General features: G+C 39.2%; 3 protein-coding genes across 4 annotated transcripts in view; 2 read left to right on the top strand and 1 right to left on the bottom strand.

Annotated features, from left to right (window-relative positions):
• The first annotated feature begins 962 nt into the window (after positions 1–962).
• bag2 (BCL2 associated athanogene 2) lies at positions 963–3,575 on the top strand. Its single transcript, XM_071913723.2, has 3 exons — positions 963–1,148; positions 1,621–1,730; positions 2,181–3,575. The coding sequence occupies exons 1-3, from the start codon at positions 1,027–1,029 to the stop codon at positions 2,576–2,578; spliced, it is 630 nt and encodes a 209-aa protein (XP_071769824.1). The 5' UTR covers positions 963–1,026; the 3' UTR covers positions 2,579–3,575.
• An 854-nt stretch (positions 3,576–4,429) lies between these two features.
• rab23 (RAB23, member RAS oncogene family) lies at positions 4,430–12,655 on the bottom strand. Of its 2 annotated transcripts, none has more exons than XM_071913182.2 (7): positions 12,277–12,655; positions 10,013–10,248; positions 8,479–8,564; positions 8,124–8,280; positions 7,827–7,909; positions 7,637–7,729; positions 4,430–7,542 (listed from the first exon to the last, which is right to left on the bottom strand). In XM_071913182.2, the coding sequence occupies exons 2-7, from the start codon at positions 10,165–10,167 to the stop codon at positions 7,409–7,411; spliced, it is 708 nt and encodes a 235-aa protein (XP_071769283.1). In that variant the 5' UTR covers positions 10,168–10,248; positions 12,277–12,655; the 3' UTR covers positions 4,430–7,408. The 2 variants fall into 2 exon arrangements, with proteins under 2 accessions (XP_071769283.1, XP_071769290.1); XM_071913189.2 differs by lacking the exon at positions 12,277–12,655 and adding an exon at positions 10,716–10,808.
• A 2,570-nt stretch (positions 12,656–15,225) lies between these two features.
• prim2 (DNA primase subunit 2) overlaps positions 15,226–20,378 on the top strand; it is a 40,424-nt gene continuing 35,271 nt past the window's right edge. Inside the window, exons 1-5 of the mRNA XM_071913523.2 lie at positions 15,226–15,300; positions 16,364–16,513; positions 16,691–16,803; positions 17,274–17,368; positions 17,507–17,627. Of these exons, the coding sequence (XP_071769624.2) occupies positions 16,369–16,513; positions 16,691–16,803; positions 17,274–17,368; positions 17,507–17,627 (474 nt within the window). The 5' untranslated portion in view covers positions 15,226–15,300; positions 16,364–16,368. The remainder of the gene's footprint in view (positions 15,301–16,363; positions 16,514–16,690; positions 16,804–17,273; positions 17,369–17,506; positions 17,628–20,378) is intronic.

The raw sequence follows: 20,378 nt of genomic DNA, 5'->3' as shown, positions 1-20,378 counted from the left end.
TCCAACATGAAGTCTGAGTAAATGTTATCAATTGCATGTGTCTTGCCATAACTTTCTGGAGTATGGGCAGTGCCAGAAGAGGTGAAGAATAGTTTCAGGGTGAGCACCACAGAAAGAACAGAGAGACTCAATGTCCGTCTTGTCCTTCCCACACACATACCTCTTACTTATCTTGGGGCCCCCTGAAAGGAAAGGAAAACCCCCCACACACTCTTACTGAAGCATTCACACAGATTTACACATGAATTTGAATGTTGCATGCCCACGCACACTTACATTCATTTATGTTTTTAGGAAGAGTTTCCTCTTATTTGTCCATTATTTTTTTCTCTTTTTCATTTATATTAGTTCTTTACTCTGTCTTGTTTCTGCTGCTCTTTTAAGGAAAGTAGCTTTGATTTACTGTTTGACATCTGGCTCTCCTGCGTAAGGTTTTCTCAGTTCTCTCTCTTTATTTGGACTTGTTTGCTGATTTTATGTGCAAATAAAAAACTGAACTAGAATTGAAGCCATCTCAAGTCTAGGCCTGGGTTTCCCTAACTTTTAAAGACCCCCAAAGAGAGACCCCATTTGCCATTTGAGAAGATTTTATCCTAAGAAACCCCACCTGAGAAGTTCTTTGTTGCATATGATTTCATACAGAATTATAACTGTGTATATACAGTACAGTAGGTTGGGAAATAGTGGGAACCTATCAAAACAATCGTCCTCATACATCTCTCATAGTACAAATGACTAGAGAGTGAAATTATAGCTACATTGAACTATTCCTCATTCGGCTGTGGACCCTCTGCAACCTCCTCAGGGACCTCTGGGGGTCCTCGGACCCGACTTTGGGACCCTGCTCTGTCCTGGACTCCTCCTGAAACTTCTCTCCGTCAGGAAGTCGCAGCCCATGTTAGGAAATGTTTACCCTGCAGCCCGAGGAGCAGTCAGCTGCGGCGGGACAGTTACACAGCCTGTTGGGTGCCGGTTTGCAGTGGATTTCTCTCCGGGACGATCAGTAGGCTATAATCCCTCACCGTTATGGCTCAAGCGAAAATACAAGCTAAAATGAACGAAGTTCCCAGAAGCAAGTTCAGCAGGACGTTGTCCATGGCAGATCGATCCGGACGACTGCTGGAAAATATGGATCAGCTGGAAACGAGGTACAGTTAAGTAACAGGCCGTGAACTGCCATGTGCGTTACATCTGGCTGTCAAAAAATAACGCTGTCTAGGAGTGAGGGGGAAGTGAAATGGTCAGCGTATTTCTCGCCGTTACTTTACTGTGTGCCGAAGCGTTTAGAAATAAAAAGGAAATGGAAATGGAAATGTCTTGTTGAAAAGTTAACCGGCTTATTATCAAACCGAGAGAGTTAAAGTGAGTAGGCTCTGAGGTGGCTGTTGTTATTTCTCTCTGTCTCTAACGAAAAATCACTCAAATATTCCTATACTTTTTCCGACAGGGACATGTAGGTGTGTCTGTGGTAGTGTCCCAGATATCTTTATGGTATTCTTTCGTCTCATATTTATGTACTTCATCACAATATTCCTGTAGTTTTGCAGTGGGGTTTGTATGGTATTGTTGTATAATTTATCACAGGCTTATTGCAGTGGTCATGGTGTCTCTGTCTGTCAGGGTGGAGGCTTTACGCGAAGCTGCAACGGCCATTGAGCAGGAAAGGGAGGGCATCCTGGAAATGATCCAGTCCATACAGAACAGTCAAGAAATGCGAAACATCTGTGCTGGTGAGTCCGGTGACTTATGACATCTTTCTTTCAGCATCGGCCACTGCTTGATTGCACTATCACTATATTCATATAATCTATAGGGAACTCTAATTTATCTGTCTTTTTTGCTTTATGTATGTTTTCTCTGCTATGATATCACTGTAATATCGTGTGCTTGGAATTGTCTAACTTTTAAAATCAAAATTGAATTCATGATCTTTGAATGTTAGGTGTGGTGTTTTTAAGGAATCCTTTGGGATGAAATAGAAAGTATGCCTACAGCTGGGAGCCAGCTGGGATGTTGAATCTCAGAACTGCACTCCACCCAGATAGAACTTCTTAATTCCAAGCTCACAATATTCCTTTTGTCAGTGATAGGCTATTTGTAGGCTATAGTGTCCTTTTAAAATATATTATAGGGTTAGTTGTGTTGAACCACTGACGGTTTCCTTGTCTTATTTCCTCCAGGGGAGAGAGAGGAGCTGGCTTTAACGGCGGAGCGGCTCATGGGCCGGACTCTGTCGGTCGAGGTCTCTATCGGCACCATCAGGAGTTCCCAGCAGGAGGACGCGCTGCGCAGAGCCACATCCATGATAGACGAGATCGTGGGGAAGCTGCTGGAGGACATGGACGGCGGCCGGCAGCGGCTGCTGGCCCTGCACGCGGCCTGTGTGACCGAGGCGCCGCCCGTCCCCATCGACCAGAAGTTTCAGGTCGTGGTGATCAGCTGCGCCCTGGAGGACCAGAAGAAGATCAAGCGCAGACTGGAGACTCTGCTGAGGAATGTTGGACACGCTGAGAAAAACATCAAGATCATGGATAACCAAAAATTGGAGGACTCCAAAACCGCCAACGGCAGTCATTAAGAATAAGTCACCAAAACCTACTGGGTCTTTGTGTCTCTAACCTTACCGAGAACTACAGTAATCCTATAGTAGACTAGGCTCATTTTTTGAAGGACTCTACAGACAGCAGTAAAGCTAGTTCCTACAGGAAGAGTGATCTCATAGTGCATAAAAATACCATAAAGCACAATAAGTTCACACTATTGAGGGCCACACACCATCTGATCCCCACAGGATTATAGTGATTTGTCTTTAGGCTAACATAGGGAGACCAAACTTCATCTATCATATCAAGTTTTACCTTCAAATAATTGTTGTATACACTGGCCTATTTAATATGGATTGCTATTGAATAGCCAATGTGTGTTTGCATAAGCACTACAATGAAAAAGAGGAAAGATACCCCCACATTGGAGTAATGCTCACTTAATTAGAGGATTTTTCCAGGGTTTGCCTGATGAAGACCAGCTGAGGTCAAAAGGTTGCTGAATAAACAATTAAGGTTTGCCCAAATAAGAACTAATCCAATGTGCAGGTATCTGTCTCTATACCACTGTCTCACCTTTTGTATCAAGCACCTGGTTAGGGTTTTGGACGTGCATACACTACCTCCTTGCTGCGCGAGCACTAAGGCAACACAAATCACAAGCTACACCTGCTGTGGATTTTAGCTAAGATTCATACCAAGGAGTTTTTCTGTCAGTGGATGCAATAAAGAAACATTTTTCTCACTATATGTATAATAAGTGCTTGGTGAAGTTTAAAGATTGAAGATGTCAAAGTCTAGGCCCATTCCTGTAAGAAGCAAGGAGAGAAAATTGATGAATGTTGATGCCATCTGCCAACAGCTTTGTGTCATAACCTTAATCTTCTTAGACAGCACTAAAACAGACCTTGGATATTCATTAACATGTTGCTTTAATCTTATTTGATCAGTGGCCTAGCTGTAATAAGTGTGTTTTCTATGATGACTACCTACAGACAACGCCTCCTATCTTTTAGCAACACCTTGAGACCATAAAGGGTTTGGTATAGAAATATGTCACGACATAGTTTACAGTCTTGCAATCTAACCAGACAAAATTATTTTTTGACTATACCTGTCAATTGAAGAAACTGAAAACAAAGACAACATACCTACCAAGTGCTTACCTCATCAGTCAACCAAATATGCCTACAATCCACAATACATACAAAATAGTAGCCAAATCCCAGTTTCTTTATGAAACACTACCCATGATTCCTTCTAAACATACATGAATAAAGATTAACTACTCTTTCTTTTTTTTTTTTTTATCATGAAATCATGCAAAACAAATGGCTCTACAGGAAGAAGTATATAAACTTTGTAAATGATTCCTCATCTTAACTCTGTGGGGCGCTGTTGCACTGACAGTATTCAATGTTGAAGCGTTCAGGCCACCTGCAGGCCAGCAGGAGTCACCAGGAGTTCAGTCACACAGGAGGAGCCAAACAGCGACATCAGCTGGCCTCTAAAGCTTACTATCACAATTCATTTAGACTTACATAGTAAAACGTTTACCTCAAATAATTTACAAGCAATAGGCAATATTAGGAAACGTGAAGGAGGCAGTGAGTGATAAATTGCCATGAGGCCGATCCTGTAAATACAGCTGTGATGTGTGTGTGGAGTTTATGTAGAACTTTACAACAGCTACTGTATGTTGCTGTCCCTTGTCCAGAACCAAGAAGTTGACTGTAGATAATTATGTAGCAATGGCCTCTGTAACTTCATTATGTTAAAAATCAACTTTAACAGACATGGAGCAGGACTGTGGCTGAAAGCACATAGGCAAGACATGCAACACACACACTCAAAAACTGCCATTTTATTAAAGTCATTTGTCAGTCAAATGTTGTTCAAATGTTTGTTGGTAGTTTTAGTCTTAACAACTTAACCTTGGTTGCTTATACATTTCATTATCAGGCCTGTGTTGTAATTTGAAATTACACACCGGATGCTGGAGAAAAAAGTAAAGTTTTATTTATGTCAGATTACCTTCAAATTTGTAACATCAGGTGTACAGCTGTCACACCTTCAAGATGAGATACATTTATAACTGTTAAAACAAAACTTAAGACTGTATTGTTTCTGTTAAAGATGGAGCTGTAAGACTGGAATCATTCTACATGAATGTGTGAAAGTGGTTTATGAAGGCATCTGTGGAACAGTACAGTAACAAGAGGACACACCTGAGTGACAGCACTTCAGTATGGTTAGTTTCATGTGTTAAATATATGGTATTTTCAGGAGACTATGTATGTCATCTTATTGATAAAGTGCGCTAAATCCATTCAATCAAAAAGCAAAAAAGGCAAAGTCAACACATTGTTACAAGTAAGAGAAAACTTGGGAAATAAAGATAAATTTACAATATTTACTGTACAGGCAATTTCAAACAAACAGCAAGAGGGATTAAAACGTTTATCGCTGCTCAATGGATGAGAATGTAAACAAGGACAAGGCATTGTGGCATTGTAACCATGGTTCAACATTCACTGATGTGGAAAAAAAAACAACAACAAAAGGCTTGCATGCAATAAAATTATACCACACGTTTTTTTTTTTCCAAAACAGCACTGCAACATTGCCTAAATACAACTGATGGAGAAAGCTTGAAATGTGAAACAATGTCGTCACCAATGGTATAACTGTAGAACACACATTTTAAGCACCTGTTGAGATTTCCACTATCGGCTATGAAGTGAAAAAATGAAAGAGTCTGGATTCAGTACAGCAGAAACTTGCCCATCCCAACCCCTTGGGAATGAAGTTCAGTGGAAACTGGGAAATGTTTCTACTGTAGGACTGAAATATAGATGCAGAACATTTTCAAAAGACAAAACATGCATGCACATGTATTCCAAAATGTCCTATGTGTTCAAATTTGGAGTTAAAATACTTTAAACTGCAACTATTAATAACGAAATGCCAGTAATAATTCAAAAAATATTTTAGTAAAGGACTTTTCCGCATCACCATATATTCCATTGTGCTTGGTAGACCGGAATGATTCAGATATTTGAGGTTTTGAAAAGAAAACAAAACTGAATCTATTGTGAAAATAACAGGCATGATGCAGACGAGGCATAACATACAGTGCACAGCTGGCTCTAATGAGGCATGAGCATCAGTTTGGGAGATTTTCTAGTGTAATAAGGAACATAGTTTTCTTGCATATCCAGACACACACAAGCATGTCAAGAGCAAAAGGAGTAGTGCTGATGGCCAGCTTTTCGCAGCACATGTTGAGAAAGTAGGGATTTAGTGTCTTTCCCAAGAAGAACAGGGATGGACACTGCTGAACCTAGAAGCTTTTAGTCTTTTCAACCAGCAGCGTCCCACTGCTTCTCCTATTCAGTCCAACAGAGCAGGATGACATGCAAATAACAGAAAATAATATTCAAAGAAATAAAACAAAAAACTAAATAAAAAAAATGTTTTACCAAGTTTAGTGTCGATAGGTCACAAATATACTGAGTCAGTCTGAAACCCCATATCTATTCTGGGACTAAAGAAATGTGTTATTCAAAACTGTACCAAAGTAATGTTGGAGGAAAAGCACAGTTACATGTAAAAGTATGTAAAATGTAAACAATTGCAATTAAAAATATAGTGCTATAGCCGATTATGATGTGAGGTACTACGGCTCAAAGAGCAAATTCAGAGAATCATTAATGTGATCCACATCACACAAAGTCCTAGCATTTGGTTAACAAATTTGTAAATAAGCGGAGTGTAAGCAGACATATAGAGGGCTATTTTGTGCTAATAGTTATTGATATTTGGTTATACATAAGAGCCATTCTACCAATTTCATGTTACATCCAATCACTGCAGCCTTAACATTTTATTACAGGACAGAAAGATGAAATTTGGCACTATGTCAACTTTAAGGTGTTAAACACTTCAGCGAACATATCACTCAACACTGTCATGATTCGTATAAAAATACTTTTGCACAAAGAATTAACTAATAATTCATAGTGTTTTGTCCACGATAAACAGCATATATTGAACCATATTCTATTGATAGTTAGAAAAATATGGTACAAAATAATCTGCGTATCTCCTACAATACATACAAACATATTGCACAGGTGAAAAGTCAAACATAGGAATGGGTAACTGTAAAAATCATGAACATGAACAAATGTTTTCAGTGAACAATAGTGCAACCTTTCCCGTTACATATTTTGCTGAGAGGATTGTATACCAATTCATATTGTCAGTTTCATGAAGTAAATTCCTCGGCCATGAAGGGGAAAATCCACCCTAAAACTGGATTCAGGTTATTCCTAAAATACGAGGCAATTTGGTCTGGATTTGATTCTCCCAAAGCTACAAGAACAAACAAACATTCTGCGAGTCCTAATTGTCAGTGGAGCAGCTCCAGGTGCCATTTTGTCTAGAGAAAGCTATTCATACTAGCAAACACTGTACTGATTAAGCTATTTATGAACCATAGGAGTAACTTGTGAATTCTGTTTTAGGGCGGATCTTTGCTTTAAATTCATGCCACAAGATTGCATTTGTTAAGTTGTATTACTTATGGAAACCACAAGGAGAACCCAAGAGCTCACAAACGTTCACAGGTATTGTGCACACAACACTGATGGGAATCAAAGGCTGAATCCAAGGATTTTCAACCATCTAGGTGGGGGAAATGCTTAGGATACAGATTAAACATCAGGTTATCAAATGAATAGCATTTCCCACTCTTTGCAGTCTTTGGTCTCTGAATGTGGCTCCCTCCATAGCATACAACATTGACCAATCTGGGCTTACAAACATTACCCGAGGCAGGCACTAAATTTAAATGATTAAATCTAGACTAAGCTGCAGCTTCCAAAGGGATTTTTACTCTTCTTGGTCCTTTGTTTGTTAGGTCGCAAAGTGATGACTTCTCGGCCATTGCTGGAGCTCTGGTTGCAGAGATTACTACTTGTGGTATTGAAAACACCTTTGGAAATATGAGATTTGTCATTAATGTCACCCTGGTGAAAAAAATCCTTTAAAAAGGTAATAGAAGAGGTGATGAACAGAAAATGTGTTACCTATTTTATTGCTTGTTGTGTGGACCACCTCTGGCTCCTCTGCCGTTTGCTGTTTGAGTCGCTGCAGATACTTCTCAGCTAAGTATTTGAAAACTACAAAGCAAGATCCAGTGGACATGTTATTACGTTAGTAGATTGTCAAAATCCAGAACATCATAATTTCATCTGAATAACATTTTCAGTAGCTCACCCTCATTGACATTGAGGTCCTCTTTTACTGAGGCCCGGTAAAATCTCAACTTCAGCCTTTTAGCCAACGCTTCTGCCTCTTCGCTGCAATGCAGATGAGGAAAATACAGAATTACTCAATTTCATGCTTCATATTAATTCAGTCAGAAATCCCAACAATTAGCATAGTGCAGTGAACAGTACTACTGTCCTTATTAAAATACAATTGCCTTACATTCACTGTGCCAATGCAAGACAGTATTAACGTCATCGTTACAGGAATTGTCAGATAATAGTACAAGATCTTGAAAACCCTTACTTTTTTATAACAGTGTCATCCAGGAGGTCAATTTTGTTCTGCACTAGAACAGTGGGAATATCTCCAACCTCCGTTTCCACCTTCTCCCTCCAGTTGCCAATAGCCTGAAAGGACTCCCTGTCTGTGGTGGAGAAGACTAGGACACATGCTTGAGCGCCTGGAATACAGAGAGAACCAATCAACCATTAAAGTTTTCAAGCTATTAGTGATTTTAAAAACGACTTAATTACAGTTTCTTCTAATAATATTAATGTGATACTTAATTGATCCTCCGCAGGGAAATTCCGAACCCGAGCTAAGGATGATCGTGTCCCAAAGGAGCGGCACCATATTTCACAGTGGTGGGGGATCTTACCACGGTAGTAGGCCTTGGTAATGGCATCGAACTCCTCCTGACCAGCGGTGTCCCACAGCATCAATCTGACCTCTTCGTCATTTACACTGTAACGATAAGCAAGCAATGGGAGAAAAATGACTTATACATATTGTTCTACAGCCATGCATAACAACAACTATCTCGCAGACCTAGCAGTTTCCTGATTTATCAGTAATATTCATGTTCATATGCCAGACCTGCACTCATGAGCCCCATACCCAGATCTCCATGAAAAAGGGGAGAACCAACATCTGCTTGTGCAGTTTTACACAGCAATTATAAGAGTTGCTAGCTACGGTTGGGGACACACTAGAACAGATTTTGAAAGCGCATTGCATCGCTTGGTCTCTCAGTCATAAATATGCTAACACTAGATGATTAGACAAGGATGGTATCACACACTTAATAACTGACATTATCCCGTTGAGTTCACTAATCCCACAGAAAGTTGCGCAAGCCAATATGCCTTAATATGCACTAATATGCAAATTAATGCAACGTGAATGAATATGCACAAGAAAAGAAAAAAAAAGAGATTTTGGGCAAAATCATGGCTGGAGAGAAACAGTCAATGTGGGCTGTAGACTTTGCAGTTAGAACTGGAGGTGAGGCTTTATCAGAGAGGTCATATTAGCCAGGCTAGTAGATTAGAGTGGTTAAGATTAAATCTGTAAACCCCTCACACTAACAGATAATCTTTGCCGACTACCGCTCCCGATCAGGATTTCCCCTCCGATTATCTGGATGGGAAAATCTGGTGGAAATCGGCCTGATAATCCTCTAGTGAGTCTCCACCCTAAGATCACTGGCCCCACTCTGTTTCAGCAGCTGCACTAAGGCAAATAGCCACAGTGTCATCCCACTGTAATAACAGCTTCTTTCTCACAGCAATACATTTTTTTGGAACCGTCATTCCAGCAAACCACCTCTATACGTATATAGAGGCATAGCACTTACATTAACCTATTACTTTTGTCTTGTTGATACATGATATACCTACATATTCTAAACTGCTGAATATTCTTTCCATTTCTTTAGAAAAGAAACAAAACAAAAACAAAGCATTGTTTTAAGGGAAAATTATGAATAATAGTTTTTTGAAACTGGCAAACATTTTGCTACTGGTGGCATCAAAAACAAGTTTTAGTGCAGTGTTTCTTCCTCCACAGCAAGAAAATTACCACCTCTGCCAGGGAAAATGTGAAATTAAAATACCTTTATAGTTTCCAAGACAAAAGTAGTCTTGTTCTAACTTTTAAGAATATAGTTTCTCAAATTGTCCTAGAACCATAAGTAGAGCTGAAACAGGAATGGCTGTGGAACCAAAACTAAAATTACCCCCAAGCACATTAAATTGCTACATTCAATTATAGAGGAGACACCGTTGCTGGCAGTGGCATCATCAGAAAAATAACAGTCAACAAAATATGACCAAACCATTGTGCTCTGGAGCCCTGGAGTTAAATATGAAATATATGTGGAATGACTAAATTCTGTGACTCAAGTTCCTTACAGTATCTGCCTTTCCAGAAAGTCCACTCCGATGGTCTTTTTGTAGTCCTTGGTGAAGATGCCCTTGCAATAGCGTTGGATCATACTCGACTTGCCAACTGCTCCATTGCCCACCACGACCACCTTGATGGCCACTTCCATGTCCTCCTCCAACATGGTGGCGAGGTCCGGTTGGCTTTCTCAGTTCCACTCTGTCTGGGCAGTTTCAGTGATCTACTACAGGAACACATACACCACCTGAAATGCATGTGGAAAACAAACAAAATAAGCATATGGAAAGATAGAATAATTAAAACTGTAAATTTAAACTATTGTTTAGGGAATATACAAGACTTACGAGTTCTTCTTTTTTTTTTTAGGAATTAGCCTAAAGGTCAAGCCAAAATTAAAGGCTAAACCATTTTCCCTTAGCTTAATTGATCTTGCATTATGACTTGAATGAAGACTGAACTGTCCCTGAATTAAGAGCTCCAAATGTTAACTGGATCAGATTGACAAAAAGAAATTCAATGTGAGTTCATGTTTCTTATCGTATTAAAATTGTGTTCATTTTGTATGTTTTACCTTCAAATGACTGGCAAAACGAGAGTCTATTGGATGAACAAGACAAGAGTAGGCGTGTCTATGATGTCAGGCAAAATATAAACATTGAAACAGGGAAGTAGGCAAAACACTGTAGCAGCATATAAAACAATACAAAATACCTCTCCAACTGACTAACTCAGCCAGTTTCATCCATAACTTGCTTAGGCCGTACATTTTTGAATATCGGAAACCCCAACATAGACAGCACAATATTTCGGCCTGAAAGTAGATATTATGAAATGGATTAGATTAAGATGCTAAGTCAGCCAAGTTTAATATTTGACGTGCAGATGCACAAATCAGTCAGACATAATGATAAAGCTTGTCTGTCATCAACTACGAGAAAATACAGGTACCCTCTAGCTGCACGTTACCACACAAAAAAAAAACCCACACAAATTTCACAAGGGAGAGCATGCACTCTGAAAAATGGGCTTAACATCCACCATGGCTGGAATTATCCTTTAAACTTTTAAGTCTGTTCACCTCCCAAACTGACACAGAACCAGCTGTTGTAAGGTTCAGAGGGGACTTGTTTGGAGTGATTGTGCAATTTGTTTATTCTTCCATTACCCATGAGAGCAGCAGACTCCACATAGCAACTGGGTCACCCACGGCTGTTATGTGCAGCCCTGTGTGCTAAATACTGTGGTAATGCAGTGCCTTGTGGACATTTAAAACATACTGCATGACTGGTGTCTTGATTTAAGTCACAATGTGTATCCCAGCATTAGACATCATTCATGAACTTCAATTAGGGTGCAGGATGCAACAGTTGTTTTTTTTTAACATGCAGGCAAAATAAAATGAATTAAAATAAATGTAACTGTACCAACTGTAGGTGAACAAAAATGTCACCTCAGTAAACGCGTTAGTAGGCCCTAGCCTAAATATAACAACATAAACATAACAAGCCCAACTTATAAAACTGACAAAACATACAAGTAGAGGATTCCTGTTAAGTGAAGATTCAAGATACTTGATACTAGCTACTTGCCTCACTAGGTAAGTAATACTCTCAAGGCTGCACCACCTTCTTTCAGCTTGGATTCACAACATTGTAAAGCCAGGTTACACATTATGTGAAATTATTTTGCTCTTTTATGCTAATTCAGCCTAATCATTATCCCACTCAGAGAACCTCAACACAAACGTAACCAAACTTTAAAGACATGGAGGTAGTTTAAGGAAAATAGAAATATAGGCCTAGTTTTTACATCGCGAAATCCATTGGTAGGTTATACTAAGTATTGTAAACTACACATTTAAGTGAAACACGGATACATTAAGATATCTAGGAGATTAATACACCTCTCAGACAGTGATTCATCCTCACAGAAACACACTCACGGTGCATCATTAACGTTAATGCGTTTGGCCAGTCAGTGAAATAATATGAATGACATGGTGTACTATGTCTGCCCTTGTTTATTTTCCTGTCCACTTTTCCTGTAGGTGGTAACGCCAAGCTTTTTGGGGATTACAGAAGTCTTCAATCAACTTTTCATTCTGCTTCGTTCCCCAAAATCAGATACCGAGGAACTCTAGGCGATGGTCTTCAAAGTACTAACTCTGCCACTGGTAGCCCGTTAGCAACGTTGACTAACAGTTAACGTTAGAGGAAACAAGGCTGGCCAAGAATGAAGAGCTAGCAAACTCTAAGAGAGGACAATGTCTTACCTGTAAAATGTTATTCATTCGGAGTTGGCTACCGTTAGATTAGCTAGCTTGCGAGCTAACCAACAATCACATGTCTGAGTCTTCACTGTTACTCTTCTCTGTGCCGAGAGGAGACGTTAGTCACTTGGGGCGAATGTTAACCTAGCTAACGTTACCTAGCTCAGGTTAGCGACTGTTCCCAGAGAAAACAACCTTCTGCTCCACCTTTAACGTTGACAACTGCACAAACCAAATCTGTCTCGCTTCACAACGACAGATACATTTTAATTATCGTCAACATCGGATAAAAATCTATAACATTTAGGTTATGTAAATGCATATCTATCCGCGGCCCTCCATCCCAGCTACGTTGCGCATGAGAGTACTAGCTAGCTAACTAGCTAACGTTAGTTGCCAAGGGGTAAAGCCAAAGAGAGTATATAGCAAGAGAGTCAACAGGAACTACAAGCCTTGGGAACGTTTGTAGTTTGGAAGTCACGACTGTATGACGTAAACTCATAACTGATATATTTTCTCAATAACTTTGATTTATGTTCATATGTTGGCTCTGTGGCTTACGTGACAGAAGAACTGATGACAGCACTAATAAACACAGAAACCAGTCTTCAGTCCTATCTAGCGCCCATGATCTCATCAAATCACAGAGCAAACAAGAAAAGATCTGACAGGAATCACGAACCTTAGGGAGACTTTTTGTTCTGTTTCTAGGTTGTAAGTGCACAAGTGCTTGACACACGCACGTACTTGTGCACTTACAACCTACAAACAGAACTACAAGTTTCCGTAGTAAAGCCATGAATATTTACTGTGGGCTTGACAATCAGGTTGTTGGGTCTGATGCTGCGTTCAAGACCTATGGGAAAGACGGTAGATGAGTGCTTCCCATTTCAAAATACCGTTCAGCCTTGGTTTTGGCAAGAAATACCACTTGAAAATAACGTCCACCTCAGATATCAGGTAGTACATACTACTTGAGAACCCAGGGTTCGGTGATGGACCCCGATTTCTCTGACTTCCTAAATTCTGACATCAACAAGAAAGAAATAGCCTACCTGGAGTGAGGTGCTGGAATGATACATTCATTTCAAATAAAACAAACAAAAGGAATAATTTGCATCACATAAGTCATTTGTGATCACAACTCGGTAGGATGCAACTGCTTGCTGGATTTTCATTTGTGGTTGACACTGCGTTTTTGATGTTATAAAACATTAACTCAAATGTGTCACTAAGTGCATGTGTGGAAGTGTGAAACAGATGATCAGAAGCAATCAAAATCTATGTAAAACGTCTATCATGTCGACAGCTTCAAACAAGTTTGAATGCATGAACATATCCAAGTTGCTGCTTTTTACTGTCACTATTATTATTCACACATAAAAGTAATGCAGCATGGCAAATGATCTGACAAAAAACAACAACAATCCAGCCCACATTAACGCTCTACTAAGTGTATTACCCCAGTAGTCTGATGAGACTCATTATAATCTGTGGCAGGGTGGTGCTGTGTATGGAGTCTGGCCTTCGACCACAAGGCCCAAGTTCAAGCCCCTGTGAAAAGCAAGCATTCGCCCTGCCAAAATGTCCTGAGCCAGACAGTGAGTCCCCACCAGCTCTAGGGGCGCTGCTGACCCTGCAGTCTGACCACTGTTTGGAGGGGGGAAAGAGCAAAGACAGCTTCCCCTTTGAGGATTTATAGAAAATCACAACAATAACAATACTACTACTATTAATAGTACTAATAATAACTACTACTACTACTACTACTAATAATAATAATAATAATGCCTGGCTAATAAGGCCTGCATCCCCACCTAGCATCCACAAGTAAGAAATCTTTACCCTTGCCATCTTGGATCAGTCACAGCAAATTGCAGTTAAATAATGCAATCATTTAAAATAATGGTGTAAAATACTCTAAAGCAGAGTTTTTTTTTCAGTCTGGAACCCAAACTGACTGAAATTCTTGCTCTCATGCGTGAGGTCATTAAACACAGTAGGCCACTACAATCATGTTGGGGACACTATTATAACGATGCCCAGGGAGCCCAGCAGCAAGCACAAGCTGAAGCTCAGCACCAGCTATCTTCTTTCTTACAGGTAAGGTTTTTGCTCCAGTCTGGTTCTGGTTCTGATCATCTCACACCCATCATTCTGCCATCCAGTTCATTGTAATCACACACATAGAAGTGGGGATATTATCTCAACACCTCTCCCCTGGCTTCCTGCCCTGACATCCTGTGAGTCACACTCACACTTGTAGGATGCTCCCAAGGTGCAAGACTCCCCCACTGGTGTATTCTCAGTAGGCTCAGGACTGGTTCACTGCATGCTTGTTGAGAAGTTCAAACAATTAATCACATCATTAAAGTCGTCAAACACTAAATGAAAGTCTAACGACCCTCCACACAGCTGACCAGGATGGCATGGCCTGGGGACTTTGCATTTGTTTAATGAATAAAGCAATCATGTCTGAACCCACTATAGGCTTGCGCCCAAAGGGGTTACGTCGAAATGAATCTGAAGTGGGAACCTTTACGAGTAGCACCTGAAGCTATCATCTGTAGTGAAGCTTTTGGCGAGCCGTTGCTCTTCCGCACTGAGGTAGAGTGACTCTGGGTGCGTTGGTTATGTTGCAGAGAATGTCTTTGGTGGTTGTTGTTGCACACAGGTCAGCGGCGGAAGAATGGTCATATAGAGGACAAAACATACATGGGTCAAAAGTCATTTTCAATCGCGGTGCCTTCGGGAACAAGACTGGTCGGATTTTATTACACAACACCGTTAAGTAGTTCCTTATCCGCAAAGAGGTCCTGCAGCGACTAATAAGACGGAGCGTACCGAACAACTAAACGAGCGCCCACACATTCTAAAAGGAAGCCGTTAGTGTGAGAGGTAGATACACGATTGGTTCATTTTCTTTAGCTGGCTAAAACGTCATCATTTACCCGCGTTTGTTGAAGAACACACGCATTGGCGTTTGGCGGGATTCAACTGGGAAGAAGCTACTTCATCACCTAATCGGTAATGTTATGATAAGTCACAGCATTTCAGTTTTGATGGTGAAATCACGTAGCTAGTTATCTTAATGTCACGAGCGAATAGATTCTTATTGGCTTGTTCTTCGTGTAGCTTTCTTCTAATGTTGGCTAACGTTACCTCTGTTAACCTAACGTTAGCTAGTTAGTGACTGGGGCTGTGTATTGTTGACAAGTGAGCCGGGGTCGGGGTTAGACTTTTCAGTCTGTGACCAAACTAAACGGTCTCTATTACACAGACTAACTCCAGTCTCCTTGCGGGGTCCAGCTATAGCCTTTATACGTGACAAGGAGAAAGAGTGAAGGCACTTGTCAAGGCTGGGGACCGAGTCTAACCAAAACACAACCCGCTAACGTCAGCTATCATCAGGTTTTCCTCCAAGCGGACTCAACCTGGAAACTGGCCAGGACACGGATTAAAGCGAACTACAACGTATTGAATTGTTAACCTACTAGCATTACATAAAGCTTATGTGCAATCTCCTCATAGATTGGGCAAATTAGGAGCACAATGGCTGCAGTTTGATAGGAGCGAAATAATTGATGTGTGGAGATTGTCATATTGAGTCAATAACTGGAGCATGTGAGATTGCCCCAGAATTGGAGAATTATTTCTAGCCACCAGTCAAACACTGATCAGTTTTAGCTGGTGGCTAGTAAGTTTGTCTACTCCAACAGCCGCTTTGGCTTGATAGTTAACTGGTCTTCATTTTGAGGCCCTGTTACTCATTTAAAAACATGGCTAATTTATTTAATTTTAACTACTGCACTTAATAGACAAAAACATGTAGTTGCTTGTCCTAGTAAATGGGTTCATACAGTAGGCCTAAGTACTGTCATGGACATAATAAATGAAATGATGATGATGAATAAATGAAGTGCAATTAGTTACAGTAAGTGGTATAATTAAATGATGATTCCCAGCACCCTTTGGTTGGTCAGACCAAATTGGAATTGTTGGATTTCAACATGTCATCTAACATGCCAGCATGGTGACTACTGGCCCATAACTTGGTATCTTAAACATGTTTGTTTTGCCTCACCTTCAGGCACAATGCAGTTTTCCAGCAGGAGGAGGAAGAGCATTACCAACCCTCAGACGGAGCTCTATGGACATTGTCTGCAATTCTATGGGCAGCCTCCTCTTGAAAACGTATCGCTCACCGAATTCGAGACATTTGCTGTGGAAAGACTGAAATGTAAGACCTAGCTCTCATGCCAGTCTGATATTTAAATGTATGAGATTTATACTCTCAAGGGTATGTAGAACTATAATATTAGACAGTAAGCAGTGTGTCCTTTCTGCCATTATGAAATGCAGTTTGTTAAACCTGTCTGATGATCATTTACAATGTCATCTTTTAATGCTATTGCAGTGTTGAAGACGGTGGAGAATTTGGGAGTGAGCTATGTGAAAACATCCGAGCAGTACTCAAAGAAACTGGATTATGAGTTTTCAAATCTGAACTTTCCTTACAGAACAGAGGCTGTGAGTATGTTTAGCTCTACATCACATCATATTTAAAACAGCATGCAGCACTGCATTTACAATCTATTATTAGTGCTTGTCTATCTCAACACCTACCCCAAAGCTACGTAGCACAGTGTTTCCTCTATGTTTATTTACCAGTGATTGGCCTTCAAAGCAAGCTAATTGCCACCACTACTTGAGAAAATGTAAAAAAATAAAAGCATGTTATAATTGAGCCATTTTCCCCCAAGGTGCAAAAAGTATTGGATCAGTGTTTACTGTTAGTGCTTCTATCATAATGAACTATCCATATTAAAACAGTTTTAACACAGCAACTTAAACTGGAACCAAAATATGGAGATCAAGCCAAAACCAAAATTGCCCCCAGCACCACAACAAAAATGATGAGGAAGTAATGAGAGATGAAAACCATTAGTTATGTCATGAAAAATCTCAGTCCTGAAAAATTACTCTTTAAACCCATCAAGGATGATAAAAAAACTCAGAGCGGACCGAGTGAGTACGAGAAACGAAGAAAGGATCATATCTCCCACTTCATTCTCAGGCTCGCCTACTGCCAAACGTAAGTGAAGTGTTATCATTTCTACAGAATATGTGTTATCAAATTATAGTAAAAAAAAAAAAATGCTGTGGAAAGGGTATTTAAATTCACGACAACTGCAACTGAACAAAAGTTTTCATTTCCAATGGGATCTTAAAGGGAGGATCTGAGGCGGTGGTTTATACAACAGGAAGTTGACCTTTTCCGCTACCGCTTCAATGACCTGTCTCCAAAATACAAACTTGAATTTCTGCATCGAAATAACCTGGAGTATGATACGGTGAGTCTTTTTTCTTTCTTTTTTTTAAGATTTTTTTTTTGGTAGTCTATTTTTTATACCATTTATTTGAATGTAGCCTTAACAAAGAGTTGTCTGCCATTTCAGTGAAAATATTTGAAAAGCATAATTCCTGTCAATACTAGAATGTTTGCTGGCATATATATATATATATGTGTATATATATATGTATATGTATATACATATATATATATGTATGTATGTATGTATGTATGTATGTATGTATGTATGTATATATATATATATATATATATATATATATATATATATATATATATATATATATATATATATATGTGTGTGTGTATGTATGTATGTATGTGTATGTATATATATATATATATATATATATATATATATATATATACATTTCAGTTCAGTTGTTTACACCGTTCGTGTCTAGCCCAAGCATTCTTGAATTCAAGTGATCAGTGTGTACTGTGAAAGCACAAGACGACAAGCTGTATGGAGCGGATCCATATAGATCCTGTCCATTCAGAACGTAGAGTGTGAATGAGCCTTTAAACAAATCACAAGTGCATTTCAATTTAAAGAATGGACAAGTCATTTCCTTGCTGTAACTAACTTGTATAAACAATAATATAAAAAATTCTGTATATGCATATGTATAAGTACTTTTGAAATGGATATCAATTACAAGCAGTTAGCATTTTTAAAAGTTGTTTAGAGCAGGAAGAGTTGGCTAAAAACAATCCATTTTCCTATTGGCCATTTCTGTATATATTTAACATTACAGAAAGGGTGAAGTCAAAAGCTTCTTTCTGCTGTCAAAAGAAGCAAGAGCAAAAACCCATTTTGAAAACTGAACACATTTGGGAGGACCTACTTTTTACCTTGGTGCCTGTTCTAGCAATTACCTGTGGAATTTAATTTTAGAGATGGCTGGGAACAGCCCTAGTCAAAAATATCAAACATAATGCAAACCTCCTTTGCTGTGATGCATGACTGGGTAATAAACATTTCCACAAATTGAGGTACATTACTTAGTAGATATAGACCCACTAAATTGTGTTATGCATGTGTAATATGTTATTTGGGTCATGGTAACCTCAAATTTACCCCATAATGGGGTGTAATAGACCATGTAATCCTAATTCATATGGGATCTCTTAATACTTGAAGGAGATCCATTGAAATCTGTTCTAACAATATTCCTTAATTTGACATCTTAAAACAAAATACTCTCAGTTTTAGAGTGTAAATTCAGAATGATGGTAAAGGCTCATCACTACCACAGCTGCTCATCCCTGAGTAAAGCTTTCAGTTGTATGTTGTATTTCAAATATATTTCACTAGATGGAGCTGTTTGATCACAGTAATAGGCCAATTTATGTATCTGGAAATAATATGAAGAGTGTCCTGCAAGAGTGATAAAAATGTTGAATATTGAAAGAAGTTTTGGTTTACAATATCAATCCTTTTTTTTGTCAAAGACTTGAACACGTAATATCTCAGGGGTGATTAGTACTCAATTTTTGCTTGTAAAACACAGTGATGAACAAGTCCAAATCAACACAAAGTGTAATTTATTGAAGGTTCTCACTCAGTGAAGACGGCAACTCTCAAAAGACGGACTGCAACATTATTTCTCTTAAAACAGGTCTCTTACCTAATGTTACCTAAAGTTACAGTCTGTCTTTGGGAGTTGCTGTCCTCACTGAGTGAGAAACTTCTTCATGTTATTGAGACGTTTTGACAAGCACCCCTATGAACGAAGAATCTGAAACAAAAAAATACATTGACTGATGGAGTGAAAACTCGATAAGAAATATCAAGAATGCCTTGAAATGACACTAAGAATGACCTTTTCATATATTGAAATCAACAAGTTAGCACTTTGTTTTGCTTTCTTTTTTTGCAAGTTTGATGTAATGGCCTTTAGCCTGTTATTGGAAAATTAATGGTAGTAGGTAGGTTAGAATATGATGGCTGCAAAGCAGTTTTCCCTTAATACATAGCTATCAGTTTCTTTTGGTAATGGCTTCGAGACGAGATGGCCTCTGTATAAGTTCATTCTGAGTATTGCTACAGCTCTTTTTGTTCAAGTTCTTTATGTTTTGGCCATATAATAATGTCCCCAAACTGGTGAGTAAGGGGGGAGGGGGGGGGGGGGGGGGAGGTCAAGTTCCTCATTCATTGGCTCAAAATTGGTTGTTTTGAGCCACAGTGATTGTAATGCAATGCCAGTAACTGCTCAGGGCCTGAATAAAGACTGATCTACTTTTGATGCAGTGCTTATAGAATCAGGATGCTGTATTTAATTTGTGGTGAATCTGCACATTTATGAGCATAACTTTTGCAAATACATTGTGAAAACTGCTGAACTCAACACATGGGCAGTGAAGGATGAGCAGTGGACAGGAGGGTATAAAATATTCTCCCTGTCCCCCTCTTGGCTTGTTTACAAAGGCAAGCGACTGCAAGAAACTTTTCTCTTTCTTAGTCACTGCACCCAAAAATGAACATGAAAAATGTTGCAATGAAAAGACAACACAAATCCATTTTAGTGCCTTTCACAATAATGGTTACATTATGAAACATCCAAAAACACCTTTTCAAAAAGTTATTCACAATCAGGATTAAGGTGTTTCTTGAACTGTGTAATCAAACATTCATCAAAAGCTTGACATGAGTGTAACCAGTGTAGTTGAATAATTTCAAATGTTACAATGACGAAAAATCACTTTAGTCATTTGTCTTTGGCTTCAATGC

The sequence above is a fragment of the Centroberyx gerrardi genome, chromosome 15 (genome assembly GCF_048128805.1).
Source record: "Centroberyx gerrardi isolate f3 chromosome 15, fCenGer3.hap1.cur.20231027, whole genome shotgun sequence".
Taxonomy (NCBI): domain Eukaryota; kingdom Metazoa; phylum Chordata; class Actinopteri; order Beryciformes; family Berycidae; genus Centroberyx; species Centroberyx gerrardi.
This window is presented reverse-complemented; position numbering and strand designations above follow the sequence as displayed.

What these genes read in the sequence shown, in the direction of transcription:
- bag2 (XM_071913723.2), top strand. Translation starts at nt 1,027, where the DNA reads ATGGCTCAAGCGAAAATACAAGCTAAAATGAACGAAGTTCCCAGAAGC. An exon ending in ATGGATCAGCTGGAAACGAG is followed by an intron (nt 1,149 to 1,620) that starts GTACAGTTAAGT and finishes TCTGTCTGTCAG; the next exon opens with GGTGGAGGCTTTACGCGAAG. An exon ending in AATGCGAAACATCTGTGCTG is followed by an intron (nt 1,731 to 2,180) that starts GTGAGTCCGGTG and finishes TATTTCCTCCAG; the next exon opens with GGGAGAGAGAGGAGCTGGCT.
- rab23 (XM_071913182.2), bottom strand. Translation starts at nt 10,167, where the DNA reads ATGTTGGAGGAGGACATGGAAGTGGCCATCAAGGTGGTCGTGGTGGGC. An exon ending in TACCAAGGCCTACTACCGTG is followed by an intron (nt 8,281 to 8,478) that starts GTAAGATCCCCC and finishes TCTGTATTCCAG; the next exon opens with GCGCTCAAGCATGTGTCCTA. An exon ending in GGACCTCAATGTCAATGAGG is followed by an intron (nt 7,730 to 7,826) that starts GTGAGCTACTGA and finishes CTTGCTTTGTAG; the next exon opens with TTTTCAAATACTTAGCTGAG.